Source organism: Varanus komodoensis, unplaced genomic scaffold (genome assembly GCF_004798865.1).
Source record: "Varanus komodoensis strain SLA01 unplaced genomic scaffold, ASM479886v1 scaffold3, whole genome shotgun sequence".
Lineage (NCBI taxonomy): Eukaryota > Metazoa > Chordata > Lepidosauria > Squamata > Varanidae > Varanus > Varanus komodoensis.
The window spans coordinates 19,040,002-19,058,273 of NW_025335761.1; the positions used below are offsets into that span (position 1 = coordinate 19,040,002).

The 18,272-nt window shown below is 40.8% G+C and overlaps 1 protein-coding gene across 3 annotated transcripts in view; it reads left to right on the forward strand.

The window, feature by feature from the left end:
- The window catches only part of LOC123026808 (cytosolic phospholipase A2 delta-like), a 28,426-nt gene that overhangs the window by 2,055 nt on the left and 8,099 nt on the right, over positions 1 to 18,272 (forward strand). For 2 of the 3 annotated variants that reach the window (XR_006415386.1, XM_044436852.1), the window contains exons 2-11: positions 310 to 4,646; positions 6,656 to 6,769; positions 7,903 to 7,940; positions 9,698 to 9,833; positions 11,380 to 11,516; positions 12,034 to 12,256; positions 13,206 to 13,323; positions 14,392 to 14,529; positions 15,633 to 15,740; positions 17,681 to 17,872. Coding sequence is in view for 2 of the 3 variants with exons in the window: in XM_044436852.1 (XP_044292787.1) it covers positions 4,347 to 4,646; positions 6,656 to 6,769; positions 7,903 to 7,940; positions 9,698 to 9,833; positions 11,380 to 11,516; positions 12,034 to 12,256; positions 13,206 to 13,323; positions 14,392 to 14,529; positions 15,633 to 15,740; positions 17,681 to 17,872 (1,504 nt within the window). In the remaining variant the exon portion in view is untranslated. The remainder of the gene's footprint in view (positions 1 to 309; positions 4,647 to 6,655; positions 6,770 to 7,902; positions 7,941 to 9,697; positions 9,834 to 11,379; positions 11,517 to 12,033; positions 12,257 to 13,205; positions 13,324 to 14,391; positions 14,530 to 15,632; positions 15,741 to 17,680; positions 17,873 to 18,272) is intronic. The other variant, XM_044436853.1, reaches the window with a different exon arrangement.

Consider the following 18,272-nt stretch of genomic DNA (forward strand, 5'->3'; position numbering starts at 1 on the left):
GTCCAGAGAGTATTATGCTAAAAGGCCACTTTTATACTAAATAAATAAATAAAATTCAGTGACAAGTGAGTATGCTCAGTGGGAATGAAATGACAGCTGATAGCTGGGGTGGGGCTGCAGAAATAAAGCACTGGAGTATCCTTGAAAAAGGCATGTCTGGCTGTCAGGAATCTTGGACAGAAACATTCAACAGTGCAGGTCTATGTGTCTGTTTCTTTGTTTTTCTTAAAAAAACATGGGTGATACTTTGTTTTTAACATTTGGCACGTTTTCTTCTAATTTCTTTATTCTTATTATTTTTCTTCCTAGAAAAATGAAGAACTAGATGTGGAATTCAGAGTGAAGGAAAAGTAAGTAGCAGAAATGGGACACTATTATGGATTCTTTATGGAATGGGGAACAAATCAAAATAAATGAGTGTAAATTGGTATATTTATAGATGTCTTTATGGCATATTATGATGATGATGATGATGATGATGATGATGATGATGATGATGATGAATGTAACGAGCAGAAAGTAGCAAGACCTGTAGGGTAAAACTAATTATATCACCTGTCAGTGAGATGTTGAAAGATCCTGGTGTATTGTGAGAAAAATTCTCAACAGTTGCTTGTGCAGGCATGAATTTACTTGTACACAGTAAATACAGCTATTATAACTTTTACAAAAGCACAGGGAAGTGCTGATTATTAAAAGACAGTAGAGTTTTCTCAGCAGGATTAAATGAAATGAATTACAAGAATGATGAATATGGTAGAAGTTTGTTTCAAACTTCCCAAGATCATTATTAGATAAGTGGTTATTACATTTGTTTAATTTATGCATAAACAAGTTTGATTATATCCAGCAGAGGGCGGTGATGCACAAAAAAGCAAATTAATGTGTACATTTTAACACAACAGCACTAAATGCAACTTGGGTACAGTCAGAGCAAACTAATAACATTGACTGGGGATTGTTGTAGTCCCACCTCTGAGGTCCTGTGATTTTGGAACCGCTTCTCTGAATCACAGTTGGACAAAAAGGGAAATGCTGGCAGCTGGGAGGGGAGGATGCTGGACTTGAGGGCTTTCTCCAATTCCTGTCAGCACCCAGCTGCCTTCTTCCCCTCCCCAATGCTTATCTGGATGGTAGAAAGTAGACATCTAGATGAAATACCCACTACAAGGTGTAATGGAGACGCAAATCATTGTACCACGTTGCATGCTTAGCATAGGCTTTGGAGACTTATATATGGCAAGGACAAGGGGCGTAGGATTGAGCCCTTAGGCACTTCTAGGTCAACGGGAACTTCAACCCCATTAACCCCCTCTCCTATTGAACATGCTCATGAGAACATACTATGCCAGTCCTCTCCCAGCTGCACTGGCTTCCAGTCAAAGTCTGGACCCGATTTAAAGTTCTAGCAATAACATTCATAAATCTAAATGGCTTGGGGTGAGGTTATCTGAAAGAATGCCTCATCCCATAGGTACCTACCCAGACCTCTAAGTCAACTTTGGCAGTCCTTCTCTGGGAGCCCCTTCCAAAGGAAGTGAGGCTGGAGGGATACCAGGAGGAGCCCTTTTTGGTTGTGGCACCTGCTTTGTATTCTTTTCAGTGTCCCGTGAAGAAATTTTCATTTTCTCAGCATTTATACAATTTAACTCTTATTTTTAGCACTGCATTTTATCTTGTACTGCTGCTATGCTTTTATGCTGATTCAACTGTAATTGCTACTGTGGGTTTGTTATTTTATCTTAATTTGTGATTGTGTTTAACTTATGTTAATTGCCCAGAGAACATATTGGGTGGAATATGAATAAATAAATACATAATAAAGGAACTTAAAGCAGTGGGTTTAAACAAGAGAGCAAGCAAGCAAACAAACAAAACCAGAACACTTAATGGCAGTGAAGGGCTATTGAACACAGTGGCATTTACCTCTGAATAAATGTGCACAGACATGTTGCCCAAGTTAATATCTTCAGATGGATGGAACCCATAGTTGGCAACTTCCGCACTGGAAGTGAGTGGCACTGAGGGCGGAATTCCCTTCTGGTTTCCTTGTGAGTGAAGTCTCCTCCTCCTAATCCTTTTCCAGCCAGGTCTACATTCATGGTAATTGGAACAAGGAACAATCAATCACAAATATGAATGCACTGAATGCAATTATTCTTTTTTTAAAGTGCCTTTCCTCCCATTTTCTAGTTTGGATCATCTTGAAAGCCTCATCACAAATGATGTTCTTGTGGTAATATTTATATTTCTTCTTTTTCTATTTTGGTGGCCACCTTTTGAATGAGCTTAATGGTGAATTCTAATTCTGTAGTGGAAGGAATGAAAAAGAGTGGGATAGAGACCTGTAATAGAAGGACATCAAGGAACTATTTTTACAGCATGTTCTAACTGAATGCCTGATCCTTTCTGATGCTCAAATTTTAATAACACACACTATTGTTCATTTCACACAGTCTCGTCCAGTTTCCTGTTTAAATGTTTGTGTTACCAAAGGGAAGAGTGTTAAATATTCACAAGGTAAGTGGAGGTAGCTATTAATCTCTCAAAAAATAAGTACTTCACTGATATACAATTCCTTTCTCTTTTCTTAGAATCAAGAGAATGGGCTTAGGTAAAATCATATTTTTCTGTCTATTTTGCTTGGTTAAGCAACATCTTTATATTCTGTTGCATTTGGACAATAAAAGCAAGACTTGTGACGTTGCCAAATGTCATGTCATCACAAGTCAGCATGTTGGTTGAAACTTGTCCATTTGATAGGTTCATCTTTGTGATAAGCCTGGATCAATGTAGGAATTTGTTGTTAAGAGCACAAGCCTATGCATGTTTGGAGAGAAAGAAGTCCTCAGGGCTGGAGCATGCATGGAGTTTTTCCTGGTGAAACATTTATGGGATTGTTCCTAAAGTTTGGAACTGATTGCAAGCTTTGGAGCATGCACAGTAAAGTAGTGTACAGATTTCCCCCCTAAAATTTCAGGCACCCCATCACTCAGAATCCCACCCCAAACTCCCTTGAAGCAGTCCTTGCAGCTGCTGCTTTCATCACTGCCACTGCTGTGACACTTCCTCCTTTGGAAGGAGGAGAAGAAATTCTGTGGCATTCACCTTTGTAGTGGTGACCGGAGATGTCAAGTCAACAACATACAGCATCATCATGCAGGCAGTGATGAATGGCTTTAAAAAGGGATTGGACAGATTCATGAGGGAGAAGGCTATCAGTGGATACTAGCCTTGTGAGTGAGGTGCTTCCTCCTTTACCAGAGGTGGCTGCCTGCATGCAAGGAACTCGGGCAGGTGGAGTTCCTACACCCATCCTGCCTGAGGGATCCTGTGGGCTGCTGGTTTGCCACTGTGTGTATGGAGTGTTGGCCTAGATGAACCTTTGGTCTGATCCTGAAAGGCTTTTCTTATGTTTTTAAAAAAACAACCAATCAGAAGGGGGAGCATTATGTGATGACTCATGCCATCATGCTTGCACCGTGCAATCTAGCTTCCAAGATGCATCTTGATATTCCAGATGTGCAAAAACCTTGTATGCATGGAAGAAGACTATGCTTTAAAGGAAAACTCTTGTCTCAACACACATGGACAATTTGTTACTGTCTGTGTAAATAATGAATTGATGCACAATAAGTTGCACCCACCATGAATCAAGAATAAATGCATACAGAATGCCTAAGTGGTCTTCATTTTAAGTGTATGCATGCTGAAGCCACAGCAGTCCCAGGAGAAACTATGGTAGCTTATTAATATCTGGACTGAATTGAAGGATATTTTTGATCTAAAAATATGGATTCTATGTGTTTTCCCTTTAATTTGCTCACATTCAGATACTGATTTAATTTTGCTTTTTACATTTTTACTCTATCCTTCAATATATCTATTTCCAGCTAACAAGGTAATTTGGGAAAAAAGGCAGCTTTGATCAATTAAATGTAATGCAACTGTTGATGTTAAAAACGATTTAAAATCCCTTAAAATGATGGGTGAATAAAAAGGTTTTTACCTGGCACCGAAAAGTGCATAATGTTGGCACCAGGTGAACCTCTCTGTGGAGCACATTCCACAATCTGGGTGCCACCACAGAGAAGGCCCTCCTCCGGGTAGACACCCTCTTAACCTCCTTCAGGAAGGGTTCCCAGAGGGTTCTTGCTATGAGCACATCTACCTGCTAAGATAGACCTACTATAAGCTCATCTACTCTGAAAGAGCTCATAGCAACTCAGTTCCTCCTCTTTTGGCTAAGACAGTCCTTGGCAATATCTACCACCACTTGGTAGAACTTAAATTAGAAATAAACATAAACAATCATAGTATCAAATGTTAAACTGGAGTTTGGAAGCATGAATATTTTAGATGGTATTTCTTTGTGTTATCTGCCCATGCAAGTTTATGGACTGGCTTGTTTTGCTATCCATCCAATGGCTAGATGGCTACTTGTACACAAAGGTTTCCAGATGGTGTTGTCACTTTCTGGTGTGACTTATTTGGGCATCTCTGTTGTAGAGGAAGATGACCTTGAGCTGAGAGTGAAAGGATCATATGAAGATACACGGAGAACTGCTCTGGAATCCGGATTGAAACAGTGCTTTCAGTTCCACTATCCAACGTACTGGGAACCATCATTAAATGCTGATCTGCAGGTTATTTTACTATCACTGGAAATACTGCATTATGTGTAACACCTAACAATATGGCTTCAAGCAGGGGTAGAAAAACGCCCTCTGCTCAAAGTAAGACAAGCAACTGGCCCAGTTCAGCCTTTGCAAGAAATCATGGCTTCCTGCTATAAGAGTGTGCCACAGTAAGGCCTAGGCTCAAATGTGCCACATCTTTTCTTTCCTTCTCCTTGCATGCAGGAGTTTCCTTTGCAGGTTCACTACAGTTTTCATACAGAAAATGGTGGTTGAATAAACATGATTACTGAGAATAGATTAAGATCTGAAACCATGGTGTATTTCTGGCTTGTTCTGAATAATTGTAGCATGTGGACACCATGAACTATGGTCCATTTTCTACTTCAAGAAGACACTTTACCCCTGGTACATGAAAAAGTGAAGGGGGAGGTTGTGTGATCCACAGCTCTCTGGGGCATACATTTGTAAGAGTCATCAGTGGTTTCCTGTTACATCTGAACCACACCATTCTGTTAGATAAGTATGCTTCCACTCTTTTTCCTGGTTGGAAAGGTGAAGTAGGCAGGTGCAAAAGCAAGTGGGACTCTTTCTAGACTTCTGGCTGAAAATGTCTGGGACAGACCTTTTGGTAGTTCCTTGTTCTGCTCCCCACAACTTCTTTGCTGCAAATTACACCCCTCACTGTTAGCAAATGAGGATGTCTACAGCACAGAGGGATCCTGGTACCAAGTTCACACTGGTGCTATGTATGCCTGGCCTTTAATGAGTTCTACCTAACACCATTCCCATGTCAGAGATCTAGCGCTATAAAGTGGTTTTGGGACATTTTGATATAACAGTGGTGTCAGAGTTTACTGGGGCTGGCACCTCAAGTGAGAGCTCCGTGGGCAGGAGGAAGCCAGAAATAGGAGGTGTGACCTAAGGACGGCCAGCAGTCAGATTGCACAGGTGGCAGCTAAGGACAGAAAAGCCAGGGGCAGTGAAATCCAAGGTAGCCTCTAGGTTCCAGAGGCAGAGTGTGAAGAAGAGTGAGCAGCAGGAACTTGGTCTAGCAGGAGCTCCTCTATGGAAAATAAGTTGCTCAGACTGAAGAGCGGGCTTACAGTTTGATGCGTTACCTAACCAGGGAGGTTTGTACCTCTTAAGGCTACTTAAGTGGCACCTCTGAGTAGATCTCATTCAGCTTTAGTGCTGCAGGACATCAGGCACAGGGGCCTGGCTTCCAAGTTCCCCCATGTTAGGGCACAATCCTAGGCATGTTATCACAGCTTCTCCCAAATTACCGAAACAATAATAGCAGAGGTTCAGATAGCAACTGACCTGTGAGGAAATCTTACATTGGCTGAGATTGTTTAGCTTGTAAAGGGAGACCTGCTAGCAGTGTTTAAAATCATGTATGCTGTGGAGAACGTGAAGAGGGAGGCATTTCTCTCCCTCTCCTCTAGTACTAGAATTACTAGAGATAAAAGGAAGTACTTCTTCATGCAGCACATAAACTATTAGAGTTTCTTCCATGAAGTGTAGTGATGGCTGCCAATTTGGACAATTTTACAAGGGGATTGGACAAATTCATGGAGGAGAAGGCTATCAATGGCTGTTCATCCTGCTGACTAGGTCCGACCCCCAGTAGCAGAGGTAGTACGCCTGTCTGTGCCAGCTGCTGGGAAACTTGGGCAGGAGGGCCGTGTTGTACTCATATCCTGCTGGTATGACCCTCTGGGCACTGTGTGAACACACTGAACCTTGGGTCTGATTCAGCATGGCTCTCTCTCCCTCTGTGTGTGTTTGCACAGAGACAGAGACAAAGGTAGATAAAAGGCTGATGTCTCAGTTCAATGATATGGAAAAATGGCAAGTCTTGACTCCACAGTTGGATAGCCATCTTACTCAGGTTTAGGTTGAAATATTATATATCTAGTAAGAACATTTTAATATAAAAAATCAAAACCTGTGAAGCTTTATGCTTAGTATTTTTATTACATAAAAAGAAACTGCTTCTTCCCCTTTGTTCCCAGCACTGCTCAAGTAATGGGGAACAAGACAAGCAGAAGTCTTCTGCTTCTGTGATTATGCCTCTAAAATTACTTTCTGCTGGTCAGAAGGTGAAAGTAACTGTTCCTGTGTCAGAGGTAAGAGTTTCACTTTTGGAACTGTTGCTTTAACATATGGCATTTGCCTTTTCTCAGATATTTGCAGTTTTAAGACTGAACTTGAAAAGGGTAGCAAGCAACATTACTCCTGGTATCCCAGGAGGTTTTATGGGTTGCTTTAACACGATTAGCTGTGATGACTGAAATAGAATGAGTTTGTCCTTAATATGCATGAATGGTGGGGAGAAAGGTGGGGGTGATGGAGAAACAAGGTGGGGTAAGGCCTAGGGTGGGGGCGAGGACAACAGCGATGTTCCTTGCTTTTACTCTCAGCCATTATGGTCTCATGATTTCAAACACCTGAATAGGACTTCTTTCCCTGGGAGTTAAGAACTTGGAGACAGAGCAGTAGCAGTGATAGCAGGGATACGTACCAGCTGGTCTGTGGCAAGGTCTCTGATGAACACCTTCCCTCATTCCTCAATTCCTCCCTCTACTTTTTGGAGGAAGTAGTTGCAGGAGCATCTGCTCAGCTATTTTTGATACCATCAATAGCACCTGGTATTCTAAGGGAAGGGGCTTAAAGCAGGGGTTTTGGGAATACTCTTGGATCAGTAGGACAAGCAAGATAACAATATGGAGAAAATATAGTGTTCGGTTCCTGGGATCTGTTATTTTGATGGTAAAATTGGCTGTCCATCAATTTGATTTGATTTTTGTGTCCGTTTTAAGAACTATTATGTTAGAAAAAGAGGCAGATAAAATCAATCAATCAGTTGTGCGACCTTCATGGTTTTGAATAGTTTAGTTTTTGCATTATTCTTTTAAAAAAAACAATATCACAAGAGTTGTAAAATGCCCAGTAATTCCCATGAATTCTTCTTTTTTATAAATGTGTCTGTACATTGTGATGCAGAGGTACAATCATAGAAAAGGCACTGTTGATGTTCAATAGGAAGATTTCATATGACCGTTGTTTTGTTCCATCATATGGGGTGCAAATATTAAAATCAGCTAAAAATATTTTTCTCCCTTTCCCTGTAAGAACTTTTTATTTAGTTGTACTCTTAAGAAAGTTGAATTATATGGTTTATACATGCATACATATTTTCATATTTAAATATTGATATACTTAAATACTTAATTTCTTATGTTTATATTCTTCATTTTAGGATAGTAATTTAGAGCTGAAGTTAAAGACACAGCCTTGGTAAGTTATCACTTTGATTTATTTATTTATCCGCATATCTATATGCCACCTATAATGACTTCCCTGCGGAGGGATGTTGTTGCTGGAGCCAGGGTCAGACTAGATAGCCTGGGAGATCCCTTTTGACTCACTCTGTTTCTATGTTTCTAATAGATGCAGTGACTGAGCCAGACTTTCTCTTATCTTTCTGGTTATGTCCTTTGCAATTCTTTTGGTTTTCCGAGGGGTTTAGAACCCAGCCTAGCTGTAATAACTCAGATTGAGAATGTCCTCAACTGGCAATGCCAGGACAAGATGGCTTAAATTATACATATATAAATGCAAACACATGCATACATACATACAAACAAACAAATAAATGAAACACACATGCATATGAAATATACACACATAGAACTTTATGGCACCTAAATGATTTTAAAAATCCAGATATAAAAAGGCTAAATATCTGAGATGAAGGGCTAAAACACAAATGCTAAAGACTAAATAAATACACAGGTGGACTAGATCCATGTTCCAGATTCAATAGTGCAGAGATGGACAACGTGTTGGTGTTCAGAGGTTTTGGCCTGCATTTCCCATCATCCATAGCCAGCATACCCAGTGGTGAGGAATGGCACACATTGTCTGTCAGTGCTACGATAGGATTTCATGGTTAAGCATTGTGCAGGACCTCCGGGTTTGGTCAGCAAATTCTAGAAAGATGTAAACTTCTTTTCCGTGAATTTGTCCAATCCCGTTGTAAACTTGCAAGTTCATTTTTTACAGTAGTGTAACAGCAATGACTTCTTATGCAGCAGAGAGAGCAAAAAAAAATCTGAAGACCAGTTTATATATCACACAGTCAAACTTTTCCCATGCCACACCAAATCAATGACAGATTGCATGTCAGAATGCTCCCGCATGAAAGAAATTGTGTACATAGATAACTAGAGTGTCATGGATAAGAGTTCAGTTAGTTTTGATAATTCTCTTTTCTCTTTTCTTTTGTAGATGTGAGTTGTTTGCTTTTTGAGGGTTAATTTAAAAATATTATCTACTTTAATGCCAGTGAGTGTGTTTGTGCACTATAAATCCCATCAGCTCTAGCCAATGTAGCTAATAGTGAGGGATCATAGGAACTGCAGTCCAAATATATAGACATTCCTGCTCCCTGCTCTACTTGGGGCCTGGAGGTCTTTGGAAAGCTTTACAGTGGTTCTTTCATGCATAGGCATGGGTGCTGAGAACCTACTGCAAACGTAGCTATAAATTTACCACAACATGTACTTGATAACCTTTACCAGCTGTGCCAGCAGTAAAAGGAGTGAGATGACCCAGACAGGATGGACAAAGGGTCTGAGATTATGGCCTGGAGGCACATGAGGCAGGCACCATGCTGAAGCCACATGGGCCTGGATTTGGTTAACGCTTGGAGGGGAGACCAGCTGGGAATTGTATGTAGCCATCTTGAGCTCCGTGATGGAAGAAAGGTGGGATAGAAAGGTAACAATAATTTAAAAAGAATACATGCACCTGACAATGTGCCTTCACATGTCCCAAGAGGAGAAGAAAGTAAGTTAGTGCTGTTTCTGACATGATGAAAATACATGTTGACAGGAAGTGCAAAGCAGTTTGGGCTTCCTGTTCCTCTTGCATTTCTGGCATGACTGAAAGCACTCGGAGAACAGGCAAAGGAACAAGGGATCTCTTGATGTGACCAGTAAGCCGGTAGTCACTGGATGAAGTGCCGTTCAAGCTCTTTGCGTATGTTACAGTTTGAAACACTGCAGTGTGCGTCTGGGATTCGATCTATGTGGGGAGGAGAAGGCTTTTCTGCGCAGACGAAAGCAGGTGGTTGCTGCTGCTCTGAAACGTGTCCTTCAGCTCCAGGATGATCTACTAGACCATGAGGTATGAGTGTGCAGGATATGGGACAAAGAGGAAGAGAAGGCACGTTTAGAAGTGAAGAAGGCCGCAGCTTAGGTCCATCAAGTCATGAAGCATGCATCTTTTTCTAGCTGTGTCATATGCAGACCCATTGATTTAAGAAAGCAAAACAAATCTGGAACAATATAGAGAAAAAGAAGAAACAGAGGAAGATGTATGCTAAAGATAATTTAAAGCTTTTCTGCTGTAAACCACTGCTTTCCTACTCAATTATTTTGTCTAGCTCTTTTTCTTCAAATGCCGTGCAGAATGGAAATTATGACTAGAACCCCTAACTTAGAACACTTTCTCCTGAAGCTTCATCTAGCTTCTGTTAGCAGAGTTGTTTTTAATATGGGAAACATTCAGATACGATTCCCTGTATTCCCCACCTCAATGTGATACCCAGGAAGAGTTGCATATTATGTTTTGTTGCAAATGGTGAGTGTCTGTTTATTGAAGTGATAGAGTTTGAGAGGATGATGGTGTCAAGCCAATACTGCTTAGGCTTTTGTATATCAAAATCCTTCCATCATATTTGGATAATGAAGAGAGCATTTAAGTGTTGTGAGTTTGTTAATTGCTACACCTTTCCTATTTCTGCTTTATCTTCTGCTGACGAATGTCTCTCACGTCACTGGATTGTATCCTGTGGCCACTTGGGCAGGGATGTAGTGGAGCCAGAGCCTGACGGGATGCAGCACCAACACTTTTTTACTAGCAGGGACACTGAACTTACCTGCCATCCCCTCAAAATTCCCTAAGCACTGAATTTAGCTGCAATCCTCACAGGTAGTGTGAGGAGCGGAAGATGATTCCTTCCCTCCCAAAAAAATCCTTTGCAATGTAATGCTTTTTGCAGTGTTTTGTTCATTCTGTAGGTAAGACCTATTATTTTTGGAAAATACCTGCTCCTGGTGGAAGAAGAGAACTATCATAACAAAGTTGTTGATATGGATCAACACAGCTGCACTGCAGCCTGGCTATGGGGGCTCACAATGCACACAGTTTGTGTGAGTAAAGGCCTGGTGCAAGTTACCATCTGCTCAAATTTGGGTAACACCTCTTCTCACCACAGCCCTGTATGGTACAGCCACCACTGTTCACGATCCTCCTGACCATCTGGGGAAGGCTTTTAGGAAAAGGCTTTTAAGGGAATGGAGAGCTGCAGTGGAGCGAAGGGGAAGAGAAAGGTCCTTTTGCACAAAACGCCTTCCACTGGATACAGCCTACTATGAGCATCATTTGTATATGGGTTTAGACCTCAACACAGCATCTCTTCTTCCTTCCAGCATCAGCCAAAGAACCTGTGGAAGGGTTTTTGGAGGCAGTAGTGTGATCAAAGCAGCTATCTCTGGCAGAGTGGCAACAGAATGGGAATTAATGCTGTTTTTCAACAGAGGTGCTATTTATTATGCTGGTTCGCTCATCTCCCGGCAGTTAGTGTTGTGGAGAAGAGCAGTCCCAGTTGATACTCTGCCATGGGAAAGTGCCAATGCATGTATTCACAGCCATGCATATTTTTTTACAGATTCCAGTAATGGCAGTCATGGCAACTGGAGGCGGATGCCGAGCAATGACATCTCTTTATGGGCAGCTCTCAGGACTCAAGAAGCTGGGTCTTCTGGACAGTGTAACTTACATTAGTGGCACCTCAGGCTCCACTTGGTGAGATGACAAGCATGAAATGGGGAGGGAATCCTGGAGTTGATAGCTGAAACAAGAAAAGGTATCCATAAGGAGCATAGAAAAGTATCCATGCATAATCTACTCTTCCTGAGCAATGTTTTGTCAGGAATGGAAGTAGAATAAAGAATGTCCATGCTCAGTCTATGACAGATTCTGATATGTTATTCCAAATTATCTTTAGAATAGCACGGTCAGAAATGGGGAAACCGGAAATGTCTGGCTGAACTTCTGCCTTTTGTAGTCCTGGTGTAACATTTTAGTAATAGTTGCATGATCACCCAGAGCACGTGTTTCAGAGCCATGCATGCCACTTCAAGCATCACAGTGCAAATTTGTTAAACAGAAGCATGGCTCATTCATAGTTCCATTGTCCCTGGTTGTGTATAACACTGAAACAAGGTCTCAGCAAAGCAAATATGGTTCCTTTGCAATGAAGTGTGTGTTATTGTCATGTGCTTCTTTTGATTTTTAAAAATGATTATAACCCTTTGTCTAGGGCCATGTCAAATTTGTATGAAGATTCCAGTTGGTCCCAAAAAGATTTGGAAAGGCCGATCCGTGAGGCAAGGAGGCACATGTCAAAAAACAAGATGGACACCTTCTCTCTGGAGCATCTGAGGAGTTATCAAAAGGAGCTGAGCCAGAATGCTAAGGAGGGCATCTCTACATCTTTTAATACTTTATGGGCTATGGCTCTTGACAATATCTTGCATGATAGGGTATGTAACTGTTGGAACACTTTCTTCCTTCTTTAAATATGTAATAACTTACAAATATTTAACTTACAAAATAAATAAAACACGCAAACAAATATATGGATTTCCTAAAGATGAGGTAACCTCTCAGGCTGTTTTAAAATTTCCTTTCTCTGAATACAAACAAATTTATTCAGTAATAGTCAAATAGTGATGCCTGAGGAATTAAACTTCTGTAAATTCCAATAGGAACTGACTTAATCCGCATTTTCCTCCTGTGCATGTTGGAACCCCATTATTCTTCAGCTTTTACACTTCTCAGATGATCTGACACATATTTGGGGAGGGGTATTTCAATTGGTTTTCAAGGCTGGATAGAAAATATCCTCAAATCAGAGACAGCGTCAGGGACTGGGACTAAAGAGATCTGAGTTTTACTCCCCACACAGCCATGGAGCTCACTGGGTGACTTTGGGCCAGTCACAGACTCTCAGCCCAACCTACCCCACAGGGTTGTTGTTGTGGGGATAACATTGAAAGGAGGAAAATTATGTAAGCCAGCTTGAGTTCCTTGAAAGAATAAAGGCAGGATATAAATAGAATGAATGAATAAATAACATTTTGGGAGGGATACTTATGTTATTTAATTTTTAGTTATCCAGGTTAGATCAAAATTATCCTTTCTTTCTCCTTCTTCCTTCTGTATTCTTCTCTCTTTAGTCTGATATTCCACACGCGCGCGCGAGTGCACACACACACACACACACACACACACACACCCCTCCTAGAAAGCAGTGGCAAGATGGAAATAGATGGTCAAAACCAGATAATAAGTTTGAAAACACTTTAGGAAGAGTAAACACAATTCAGCTTCAGTCATTCCCTAGCAATACAGTCTGTTTAGCTATGAGGTTTTGTTTTTTTTTTACTTTCTCTCTGTTTTTCAGATCATTAATTTCTTTTCCCTTATTAGGTGAACAATTGTAAACTCTCCGATCAGCAGCAAGCTGTGAGTCAAGGGCAGAATCCCCTACCCCTTTATTTAGCCCTCAGTGTGAAAGAAAACCATATCTCTACTTTTGATTTCAAAGGTAATTCTAGTGAAATTGTAACTACAGTACAGAAGAATGGGTGGAAATGATAGTTATTCTTCTTTACCTGTTTTCCTGAGGTAATCTTTCTGCATCCAACAATGTGGGCAGATGTAAGGTTCTTTTAAGCTCCATGAGGGAGATTTCAAAACATCCTCAGTTTACCTCATCTTTAGGGAATTTGGCCTGAATTTGATTGTTTTGTAGTTTGAACAGAGATTAATTGACTTTAGGAGAACTTGTATGTAGCATAGAAACTGGTGGGGCCATTTTATTGAATTTTTCCAGAAGGAACAAATCTCTAGGTTCTTGGTGTGGGGCCCACCATTAACAGTGGCATGGGCATAGAGCTGTGCTTTTTCCTTCTCAAACAAACAAACAAAACCAAAATGAGGTACAGAATATGTAGAAAAAACCTTTTTCTAGGGTGCAGGTGTGAGAAAAGGAAAAAAATCTCAGGCATTTTCTGAGATGTTTTGGTACCACTTAAGGAAATCAATGGGAGTGGGGATAAGTGTGTGGGTATAACCAGAGCCTTCTTTGTAGACTGTGGTGCTGCTAATCTTGAGCAACAGTTCCAGCTATATGTGCCCTGGAGCCTTTGTTCATATTTTATCTGTATTTTAATTGAAGTTGTTTTATGGATTTTAGGGGTTGTGATGTTTTTAGTTGTATAATTAGTTTTATAATAGTTTTAATTTTGATTGTGAGCTGCCTAGAGATGCTATGGCACAATATGCAGCATACAAAGTTTAATAAATAAATAAATATCTGTACTGCAGCAATTCTCCTCTGCCCATTTCATTTCTTATCAAAAAATCAAAAGTAACAATAGACAGACCTACAGGTTACTGTGAGAATTAATGAGTACAGAAATAATTACCTCCATCAGATATTTGCAAGCTATACATCTAAAATTGTGTATGCCACTCCAAGCTCCTTGGAATAAGGATGGTGATATTAGTGTGGCAAATTTAATAAAATAAAAAATATGGCCTAGCAGGATTTTTATGTTATCATGCTTGTTTCCACAGTTAGATAACATGCATGTTAATACTCTTTTCACAGAATGGTGTGAATTTTCTCCTTATGAAGTTGGTTTGCTGAAATATGGTGCATTCATTCATGCAGAGGATTTTGGAAGCGAATTCTTCATGGGGCAGCTAATGAAGAAAAACCCAGAGTCCCGGATTTGTTATTTAGAAGGTAATTGTCTCAAGAATATGATACTTGACATGAAATGATTTCAAATATCATATTGTGGAATGGGTTTGTAATAGACAGAAATAAGATTATCGAATAAGAGTTGCTAGTTAATTACCAGGATTTCGAGGAAACAGACTGTAATAGCATTCTCCATCTACGGATACTTCCAGATGGTGCTCCTGGCGTTAAGACTCAAAAGAAATTGTGCAACAATTTGGGATTTTTTCCTCCTTAAGAAAAAAGGTGAAAAAAGCAGTGGGAAACTCAGGAGAGCTGCAAATAGATAATGACAGTATTTGGATTTCCTGTGTGTATTAGAGTTAAATCAGACATCACTTTAAATGATATTTTTTTCTTAAGACCTCCATTACCTATGCACGTTGGTAAGGCAATGGAAATGCATAATGTGTGTGTATGTATAAAAAAACTCATCTGGAGGCATGGTTTTAGTTCTCAGAAACTGGGTTTCCATGTCACAATAACTCATTACCTACCATGATGAGTCATCTAAAGGAACGCTTGCGTCCATATCTGCCCTCCCATCCCTTGAGATCGGCTGCAGAGGCCCTTCTCTGGGAACCCTCCGTGAAAGATATTAGGAGGGTGAGTACCCGGAGGAGGGCCTTCTCTGTGGTGGCACCCCACCTATGGAATGCGGTGCCCAGAGAGGTCCGCCTGGCGCTGTCGTTATTTGTTTTTCAGTGCCAGGCGAAGACCTTTTTATTTAAATGTTATTTTAATTGTTGAATTTATTTATTGATTTTATATTTATGCCGGGATGTTTCCAGTTTTTTTTAATGTATTTGTATAGCTATTTATTTGTATTGGAAGCCACCCCGAGGCTTTTGCGAATGGGGCGGCATATAAGTATTCCAAATAAATAAATAAATACATACATACATACATATGCTGTGCAAATATGGACTGATTTTCCTGGGTGATTTGCCTAGGGCTTGCTTCATGATTGCGGTGTTGTCTGCACCTTGACAATCAACTCTATCATTGGTAGGAGTTATCAGTTGGCAATGGGGGTGGGGTAGACAAGAGATAGTTCATTCATATGAAACTCTGGGATGAGTGATGCAACATGTTTTGCTTTGCAGCATTATGGAGCAACATCCTTGGTGTGAATCTGCTTGATATCTGGAATAACCTGAGCAGTACAGATGAATCATGGCAGAAACTTATCCGAAGCAAAATATGGAATATTGGTAGGAATATTTTGTTGGCTTAAAAAAAGAAGTTGGAATGATAGCGAAACAAGCATGCTCTCATAAATATCCCTGGCAGTGGTGTAAGGCTGCATGTACGTATTCACAGCCATGGTCTACATGTTTTTTAAGAATTGTAAATGTTTACACGTAGCACAGGACTGTTCTCTGTGGGTGGATTAAATACAAATCTATGAGCTTCTTTACTTGAGGCATTTTTTGTGCGTGTGCACTTGTGATGCTTTACTCACATGATGTCAGCACCCTCCAGGGCCTCTTCTGTGTTTTGTAACTTTTTCTGTGTTTTTAGAGTGAGGAAATAAACATTACCTGGGAAGCTGGAATAAGAGGCTTGTGATAGGGTTGTACCAAAACAACGGTATTTGGCTCACTCGAGTTCACCAGATTTCCTGCTGTTTTGCTAATCTGGTGATTGGAAGCAGGATAGATCAAAGATTTCCCCCTGCCCCAAACTTTTATCTGTAGACTGCCACTTGCACGCTGTTTTCAAACCATCAAGAGAATATTTGCAAACTGGCAACAAATAACTTGTGTAAATGACTTTGGTGTATTTTGTGCAAATAGCATTAAGCCACTTGTTTGCTGGCCATTTTGCAACCCACCAAACAAACCCCACAGCCCTTTTTTTGCATAAAACACAACCAGAAAAACTTGCAGGTGCTGAAGCAGAAAGTGGTAGAAAAACTTGTAGAGGAGGAGATGCCAGGGCCCAGTTGCTGACTGGCTCGCTGCTTATGGGTTGAAAAGGGTTAGGATGAGGAAGAGGCTGGGGCAAATGCAGAAGGCTGATGTGGTGGTGGGAAGGCAAGTTCTGTGTGGAAGGGGGGCATTGAGGGCGCCTTGCTCAAGAGGCCTCCGAGCCTGGATCTCTGCTGAGATAGCGGAAGGCCTGCTTTGAGATATTCTAGGGGAAGGAATGGATGGGAATCCTGAGGAAGGAGTGCAAAGGAAGTACCAAAATGAGGTTATTTCATGCGTGCCGTAAGCAATACTGATCAGAACGTTCTTTCTACTCTGCTGCTATTCTTCAGTGATCTACATCTGCTCTAAGGAACCCAGAGCTGCATAGAGACAAATAATGCAATTGACTATTCACTATTCTTGAATTAGCATGTTCATGCTGGCTTAATTAGATGATTATAGAACAGGGGGTAATACCCATACCATTCCCTGCTGCCGCAGCTGTCACCCCCAAATTGTGAGTTTTTTAAAGGTATCTAGATTGCCAAAGGGTCAAATTTAGCTTGTTTGCAATCTCTGTTTGATCTTTTTAGTGCTCCATGGCTTTTATGTGGCACTATTATTTTTTCAACACCCACACTGTGGTGTGTGTGTGTGAGACAGAGAGAGATTGTGAGAGAGTGAGAGTAGTTCCCAGAACTCATATTGGTGCCTCCCTACTATAGAGCAGTAGAGTTGGAGGGGAACATGAATGCTATTTAGTCCCAGCCCTGGCTTTGTGCAGGAAAGCAAGAGCTAGACCTTCCTCAGCTGATGCCTCCCTCGCCTCTGTCTGAGAGCCTCCATCACGGGAAAGCCTCCTCCCCAATTGGTAGTGAGCTGTACTGATGAACAGCTCTTACTGTCAACGTGTTTCTCTTCAATGTTCAAACAAAATCTTGTAACCAGTAGCTTTTCCCGGGCTGCCGAGAACACACCTATGACAACCTTTCAGCTATCATGACCCCTTCAGACTTGTCTAGGCTAAATATACTCAGCTCATTCCACCTTCCCTCGTAGGACTTGTTTTCTCCACCCCTGAGGCTATTCAGTGTCCTCCAGTGTACCTATTCCAATTTAACCAAATCCTTCTTGAGGTGTGGTGTCCAAAACTGAGCACAGTCCTTCAGGTGAAGTGTCATGGCATAGTAACAAGACTTCTTTTATAATTTTTTCCTTTTCTCATTTCTCTTGTACAGAGAGAAATTATACTCCACAGAAAAGCTCTACTTGCTTGGGTAACTCTTGGATGTGCTCTGATGGGAAGCTCTTTCAGATCATAAGTGACATTTTAACTGATCGTCCATTGCACCATCACATTAACAACTTCCTTAAAGGGTTCCATATGCATAAAGACTACTGTCAGAAGAGCCAGTTTTCTATGTGGAAAGGTAATTGCTTCCCGTTATCCCATTCCCAATAGTCTCTCACTGACTTTTCAAGCAGTTTGTTGCTTTTTGTAGTGATGCTACAAACCCCCCTTCCATTCTTTACAATTCTCGCAATTTAATTAGAAAAGAAGGTAGGGTTTCTTAGTAATTAGAATATCATTGTGGCTTTTGCTTTCAAATACCCATGCCTAAAACATTAACTTTTACATTCTTAAATATCTACAAACCCAGCATCTCCCAAAGCTGGGTCTGAGAGTCTATCTGAAAAATTTAACTGCATTGGGAAAGTCCTGCTTCCCACCTTCTCTCATGACAGAGATTCAGGGCTGAAATGCTTCGTCACATGGGGGCTTTAACCCATAGCTTGGCTCTTCCATTTTCGTTACAGGAGGAAACATGA